The sequence below is a fragment of the Macaca mulatta genome, chromosome 4 (assembly GCF_049350105.2).
Source record: "Macaca mulatta isolate MMU2019108-1 chromosome 4, T2T-MMU8v2.0, whole genome shotgun sequence".
In the NCBI taxonomy this organism is placed as follows: Eukaryota; Metazoa; Chordata; class Mammalia; order Primates; family Cercopithecidae; genus Macaca; species Macaca mulatta.
The window spans coordinates 13,367,761-13,375,919 of NC_133409.1; the positions used below are offsets into that span (position 1 = coordinate 13,367,761).

Consider the following 8,159-nt stretch of genomic DNA (forward strand, 5'->3'; position numbering starts at 1 on the left):
AGATCTGCTATTCATTTTATGTTTTACTATTTTAGAATCTGTTTTTTTTTTTTAACCCCATCAAAGCTACCAACCACTGTGGTTCTATGTATATTTCTCCTCCTTCTCTACTGTCTATCTCAGTGAGACAGAGAGCATGATAAACAGCAGCAGAAATCCTTGCTGCATATCAGCAAAGTGCCCTTACTGGGATGCTTTTTAAACCACCACTGCCAGCCGGGCGCGGTGGCTCACGCCTGTAATCCCAGCACTTTGGGAGGCCGAGGTGGGTGGATCATGAGGTCAGGAGATCGAGACCATCCTGGCTAACATGGTGAAACCCCATCTCTACTAAAAACACAAAAAATTAGCTGGGCGTGGTGGCCGGCACCTGTAGTCCCAGCTACTCAGGAGGCTGAGGCAGGAGAATGGCGTGAACTCGGGAGGCGCAACTTGCAGTGAGCCAAGATCGTGCCACTGCACTCCAGCCTGGGTGACAGAGCAAGACTCCGTCTCAAAGACAAAAAAAAGAAAAAAACCCCACCACTGCCCAAACCCCACCCCACCCCAATTAAAAGAGAACCTGAATGGTTTCAAAGGCTCCTCAGGTGGTATGAATGTTCTGTGAGGTCTCTGGGCAACCATGGTGAAACCTTTGTCTGAGACAAGCCTGGGCAACATGGAGAAACCCTGTCTCTACAAATACAAAAAAATTAGCCAGGCATAGTTGCATGCTCCTGGAGCCCCAATTACTCAGGAGGTGAAGGTGGGAGGGTTGCCTGAGCCCAGGAGGTTGAGGCTGCAATGAGCTGAGATTGCACCACCATGCAATCTAGCTTGGGCAAGAGTGAGAACCTGTCTCAAAAAAAAAATGGGCTCTGAAGGTCAGAAAAATCTAGGTTCAAATCCCAGTTTTACCATTTAATAGCTGTGACCTTGGGGAAGTTAACTTTCCTAAACTTCATTTATTTATAAGTGTTCACTATGTGCCAGGCAGTGTTAGATATTGAGTAAGGGTGATTATGACTCCCTGTCCTCTAAGAGCTTATAATGGGTGATAGGAACTTACAGGAAGCCAAAGACAAGCAAACAAATTTAATCCTAACAAGGCTACTAGGACACACAGGAAGGAAATCTGGTCCAGAGTCAAGAGATCAGCAAAATCTCTAAAAAGGGGACATTGAGGCTGAGTCCTGCAGGATAAGTCATAGTAACCAGATGAGGCTGTTAAAGGAAGCCTGTTCTTAACAGAGGCGGAAGTGTGTAGGCAAAAGGCCTGGATACAAAAGAACTCAGCTTAATTGGGAGATACCAGTTCAGGACTGGAGTCAAAATGAGGAAAGGACAAGAGATGAGGATCAATTGGGACTTCGGCTTCTACATCTGCAAAACAGGAGTATTATCTACTCTGCTTGGTTATCTCAATATTAAATTTTACACATACAGCACAGTGCCTTGCACATAATAGATACTCAAATGATACATCCCTTAACAGAACAGAATCCCTAAAAACTCAATATAACAGGGCTACTTTAAAATTGCCACTGTCTTCCTCCCCCACTCTCCATTCTCTTAAGGGATGGATGAGATAAGAACAGAATCTTCACTGCTAATAGCATGCTTCTCCTTGATGGAGATCCTAGAAATGTCAGCCATAGCTGGCAGGAACATGTATAACAGACAACATCTCATTGGCCAATTGATATTTCTGCAGATGTCCTTTGGCATCAAAATGTCCTGATTTTTTTTTTTTTTTGAGATGGAGTCTTGCTCTGTTGCCCAGGCTAGAGTGCAGTGGCACGATCTCGGCTCACTGCAAGCTCTGCCTCCCGGGTTCACGCCATTCTTCTGCCTCAGCCTCCTGAGTAGCTGGGACTACAGGCGCCCACCACCACGCCCGGCTAATTTTTTGTATTTTTAATAGAGACGGGGTTTCACCGTGTTTGCCAGGATGGTCTCGATCTTCTGACCTCGTGATCTGCCCGCCTCGGCCTCCCAAAGTGCTGGGATTACAAGCGTGAGCCACCGCGCCTGGCCTTTCTTTTCTTTTTTTAGAGACAGGGTCTCACTGTGTCACCCAGGCTAGAGTGCAGTGGTGTGATCATGACTCACTGCAGCCTTGACCTCCTCCTGGGCTCAAGAAATCCTCCCACTTCAGCCTCCCACATAGGTGGGACTACAGGCACATACCACCGCACCCGGCTAATTTTTAAATTTTTGTAGAGACAGGGTCTCACTGCATTGCCCAGGCTGTGTGGCAACACCTGAGCTCAAGTAGTCCTCCCACCTTGGCCTCCCAAAGTGCTGGGATTACATACAGGATTTGCTATGCCCGACCCCCCAAATCTTTAAAATACTATTAATATTTTAGCCCTTCAATAATACATGTTTATAATTCCTAAAATTAAGTCTAAGATTTTAAAATTTATTTCTCAGCTTCCAATCTGGATATTAATGACTCCTAATTTAAGATTAGATGACTGACCCAGAGGAAAAAACATACAAGTTTAGAATGGCAAGCAGTCAAGATAAGATGCTACATTTATTTAGCATCTTGCTAAAATTTTTACCAGCCAACGTTATTATTCAGCTTTATGCTTTAATAAAGCTCAACTTTAAAAGATTATTTGGAGCCGGGTATGGTGGCTCATACTTATAATCCTAGCAGTTTTGGAGGCTGAGGTGGGAGTATCACTTGAGCCCAGGAGTTCAAGAGCAGCCCGGGCAACATAGTGAGATCTCGTCTCTACAAATAATTTAAAAATTAGCTGGGCGTGGTGGTGTGTGCCTGTGGTCCCAACTACTAGAGAGGCTGAGGTTGGGAGGATCATTTGAGCCTGGAGGTCAAGCTTCGGTGAGCTGTGACTGCACCACTGCACTCTAGGCTGAGAGTCAGAGGGAGACCCTGCCTTGAAAAAATAAATACATACACAAAGGTTACTTGGTTAAGTACCAAATAAGATAGCTTCTTTTCATACCATGCTTACTTAATGAAGGTATACTTCCAAGACAAGTAGGTTTCTTGGTAAGAAAATCTAACAATTTTAGTAACTCAACCACACGTTAACACAGAAAATGTAGTTGATCACTGACGTTTAATTTAGAAAATGTCTATCTTCAGAAAGAGCTAAATTCTGCGTGCTTATTATGTGCCAGGCACTGTGCTAGAAAGATTCATGTGCCTTATCCCATTTAGTCCTAAGAGGTAGGTACTATTATTAGCACACCTATTTCACAGACGGGAAGTGGAGCTTTGATTTTGTACCCTACCCAGCTAGGAAATGCTAAATCTATTCTTTGAACTGAGGACTATGTCAGAGCTCAAGAAAGATTCTAATTCCATTCCTGTTCAAAACAGTGATCTCCAGGTAAAATAGATCTTGATTAATTTAAAAATCTCCAGAATATTAAAGTTACATTATAGCACAAACTTATAAACAGTGACTGAATTTTACTTTCAGCCTTCTCTTTAATATGCCTAAATAATTCTAGACCTTGAACTTTCCTAAACCTTTAATCATTTATGGCGCTCTCTGCTGTACCTATCCATTAGAACAATTTTTAAAAACATAACACTGTGTAATTATTTTCAAAAGCCCAGAGATACTAATCAAGTGATCCTAATAGTCTTAAACACTATCCTCAAACCAAAAGATAAATGGAGATTGGGAAACTTGCATTCTAAGTGCCACCATCCAGATAAAATTGCCCTGTGAATTAGAGTAATTTCAATCAGATCCTGTAAAACTGAAAATTTTTCTCAAGACCAGAATGAGACAGTAACTGTAAGATAGTTTAAAAGTTCAAATTCTGGAACATAAAATGGTTTTCCATATAGCAAATTCAATAGCAAAAGGTAGTCAGTAGGGGTCAGGGAGAGCAGCAACAGTTTAGAGAATAATAAAATTGCAGGGCTGGGTGGGGTGGCTCATGCCCGTAATCCAACACTGGGAGGCTGAGTGGGACAGGGTCACTTGAGGCCAGGAGTTCAAGACCATCATGGGCAACATAGCAAGTCTCAACTGACAAAAAATAAAAAATTAGCCAGGGGTAGTAGCACCCTGTAGTCCCCAGCTACCTGGGAGGCTGAGGCGGGGGTAACACTTGAGCCCTGAAGTTTGAGACTGCAGTGAGCCATGATCACGTCACTGCATTCCAGCCTGGGCTACAGAGCGGGACTCTTATCTCAAGAAAAAAAAAAAAATTACAAAATATTAAACTATTCATGTCATAGCCACTCTGCCTTAATGCAAGACTATAATTACTCTAAAAAAATCATATGCTGCTCAAATAAGGGCTAATTTCCTTACTATATGGTGTTCTTAGTTTTAAGCTAACACATGACATACTAAAAGAAATCCAGGCCAGGTGTGGGGGCTCACGCCTGTAATCCCAGCACTTTGGGAGGCAAAGGCGGATGAATCATGAGGTCAAGGGATCCAGACCATTCTGGTCAACACAGTGAAACCCCATGTCTACTAAAAATACAAAAATTAGCTGGGCATGGTGGCGCATGCCTGTAGTTCCAGCTACTTGGGTGGCTGAGGCAGGAGAATGGCTTTAACTCGGGAGGCAGAGGTTGCAGTGGGCCGAGATTGCACCACTGCACTCCAGCCTGGCGACAGAGCAAGACTCTGTCTCAAAAAAAATAAAAAAGAAAGAAAGAAATCCAAAGGCATTTCATGCATTAAAAACTCAATTAGGTTTTCATATAGGCACCTGCATTTATGACTGTTAACAGCTATTAACACCCAGTGAGTTGGTTTATACAAAAATACAAACCAAAGTAAGTGTATAATTTGTTAGTTCTCTGACTCATTAATCATTCTTAAAAAAGATTATTTTCAGGCCGGGCGCAGTGGTTCATGTCTGTAATCCCAGCACTTCGGGAAGCCAAGGCAGGTGTATAACGCGGTCAGGAGTTCAAGACCAGCCTGACCAACAGGGTGAAACCCCATCTCTACTAAAAATACAAAAATTAGCCAGACATGGTGGCGTATGCGTGTAATCCCAGCTACTCAGGAGGCTGAGGCAGGAGAATTGCTTGAACCTGGGAGGCGGAGGTTGCTGTGAGCCAAAATAGCGCCACTGCACTCCAACCTGGGCGACAGAGCGAGACTCCATCTCAAAAAAATATATATATATATTATTTTATTTAACATACAAATGACTATTCTGGGCTCAAGTGATGCTCCCACCTCAGCCTCCGGAGTAGCTGCGACCTCAGGCATGCGCACTACCATGCCCAGCTAATTTCTTTTTTTGTGGAGAAGGGGTTTCAACGTGTTGCCCAGGCTGGTTTCAAACTTCAGAGCTCAAGGCACCTCAGCCTCCCACAGTGCTGGGACGAGAGGCGTGAGCCACTGCACCACGCCCAAAAACCATTTTTAAGCGTCACATCAGTTATTTGCTAAGGTATTAGTTGTATTTAAAAAAAAAAAAAAGAGGATTAAGTTATTATACTAGAATCCATTTAATATAATGCACTCGGCAAGATAAACTCAAAGTTAGTAAGTGGAGGAAGTGTAGGCAGGATATTCCAATTCAATTTTGTGACAGGAAGTACCTGCTATGGAAGTCTAGAAACAAGAATACCAAGTTCTGTTTTAGCACAAGAGAAAAAAAAAAAAAAGAAAGAAAACACTGGTGTATAGGGCAAAAGAGGAAGTTCTTTTTAGTGAACCATCTGTCAGGTATTACAATTAGAAAAACATTCACTTTTCCGCTAGGTTTATGTGGGAATGTAGTTCCCCAGGTGTACTGGAGCCTGGATTTTGCAGTTTCCCTATGGCAACATAGCCTATGATTCAATTTTTATTTATTTATTTAGAGACAGGGTTTCGCTCTTGTTGCCCAGGCTGGAATGCAATGGCCCGATCTAGACTCACTGCAACCTCTGCCTCCCTGGATCAAGCGATTCTCCAGCCTCAGCCTCCCGAGTAGCTAGGATTACAGGCACGCGCCACCACACCCGGCTAATTTTTTATTTCTAGTACAGATAGGGTTTCTCCATGCTGATCAGGCTCCCAACCTCGGTGTTCCGCCCACCTGGTCCTCCCAAAGTGCTGGGATTACAGGCGTGAGTCACCGCGCCCGGCCTATGATTCACATTTTACACATCCATAAGAAGACAACAGTGGCTTGAAACAGTAAACTATTCGTTTCATATTTTAAAGTTTAACTTTTTAAAATCAATACTAACTACATAAGAATCATTTTTTAAAAATACTTAAGTTTCACAACTTAAGTGAATATACTACTGAGCTGTCCACTTAAAAATGGTTAGGATGGCAAAGTTCACGTTTTGTGTTTTTCACGACACAAAGTGCGTAAGTTAATGAGAAATTATTTCACTTAAATGTTAATAGTAGCTTGTCATATAAATTTTGATTAAAGGCAAAATCCTCATACTTAATTTTTAATAAAGTAATTTGCTGTCATCTTTAAGTTAATGTAATTAATTTTTAAAGATGCTTCCATACATGGGCAAATTCTTTAATACTTAACTATAGAGTGAAAGTGAAGCACTATTTTCAATATCTTTCAAATCATCTGAATTATTTATTGCCAACAAACACTAGTTGTGAAATTAGGTATATTTTATTTCTGTTGATTTCTTCATTCAGTTAAATGCAAATCTCGAATTAAGACAGCAAGATCTCTAAATAAATAGGCTTTTCTTAAAGCAACTGTAGTTTTGGATTATGAGGTAAGTGACACCACACTTCAGCCTTTAGCAGGGCGGTGGCCCAAAGTGCTTAAGTCAACCATGTCCAATCACCCTTCTGGTCTGGCTCAGCCCTATCAAAAATTGTCAGGCTTCTGTGAACTTTCATTAAGTCCCGTTTAGAAGACTACACAACCTAGGTTACTTTAGTAGCTCGGGAAGGGCCTGGAGCAGCGGGCTTGGCTTGCTACCTCTGGGAAGTCTCCAGGAAGAGAAAACTGGGAAAAGGCTTTAACTTTGCGCAAGCCCCTTCTCTCAGTCAACATCTCCTTCCCTTCCCAGTGAAGGGATGTGTTCTCGAAAGATCTACCCCTTTCCAACTCAAATGTCATTCCCAGATCAGCTGCTGGAGGGGCAAGCGGCGCTCAACCCACGCCCTCCTCTTCGAGCACCTTCTCCAAGTGCTAGGGCGCCGGGCTCGCTCTGCAGCCCCCCACACCAGCCCTACAGGAAGAGGGGCCCTGGCTCACGACCCCGGCCAGCCTCTGCAAGGGGGCTCCCGGCCTGGGCGGCTGTGGCTGCCCGCGGAGGTTCACTCCTGGGCCGAGTGGGGGGTGACCAGAGCCAGCGGGAGGGGTTTCTTGGGAGAGGGGAAAGACGGCCTCACCTTGACCCTGATTTCGTAAGTGGTGAAGCGGCCCCGGCCGACCCCCACCGTCTGCGGGTTGCTCACATCGATCTCGAGGAAGTTGCTGGGGGGTCCGTAGGCATCATTCAGGTTCTGCGGCTTGGTGATCAGCCGCCGGGTGTCAGCCACGGTCTCCGCCATTTCGCTCTAGCCGCCGCCGCCACGGGCTCCCTCCGCCCCCTCCGCGTTCAGCCTCCGCCGCCGCTGCTGCCCGCCGTGGGGACACGGGGCTCGCGCGCAGCGGTCGCGAAGCGAACGAGCACGTAAAGCGGCCGTTCACCCCGCACGCGAAGCTCCTCCCCGCGCCCCTCAAGCTTCCGCGTCCGAGCCCAGGGGAGAAACAGCTGACTCGCTGGAACGCCGCGCTCGGGTCCCGGGAGGCCGGTCGAGGCTGGGGAGGGGCACTGCGGGTTGGGGTGTGAGGAGAAGCGGTGTCATGGGACTCGCGGTTGCAAACAGGTTCCGGCCGGACTACAGCGCCCACAATGCACCGCGAGCGCCGCCGCCGCGGGGCTGCGGCCGATGAAGCGAGGACCCAGACGCCGGGGGGCGGTGCTTCCTGTCTCTCTGCGCCAGCCTCGGCCTGCGGCGGGGCAGAGCGCCGGAAACGGCCTTCGCGGCGTTAGGAATTGCGGGCGAAAGTTAAACGGGGGGATTTTAGAGATTCGCCAGCAAATCGAAACAAAACTGCCCCTACTAACTGTACCAACAGTGAACCCTTGAAAATGCCTTTCTGGAGAGGGTTAAACAAATGCCTGAAATGATTTTGCCATAAACCTGAGCGTTCCACCAGACACCCATCTGGATTGATAACTTGAAACCAGT

The 8,159-nt window shown here is 45.6% G+C and overlaps 1 protein-coding gene across 1 annotated transcript in view; it reads right to left on the reverse strand.

Moving 5' to 3' along the window:
• Positions 1 to 7,782, reverse strand: part of SNX3 (sorting nexin 3) — a 49,276-nt gene extending 41,494 nt beyond the window's left edge. Inside the window, 1 exon segment of the mRNA NM_001257953.1 lies at positions 7,314 to 7,782. Within this exon segment, the coding sequence (NP_001244882.1) occupies positions 7,314 to 7,475 (162 nt within the window). The 5' untranslated portion in view covers positions 7,476 to 7,782.
• Positions 7,783 to 8,159: the final 377 nt, after the last annotated feature.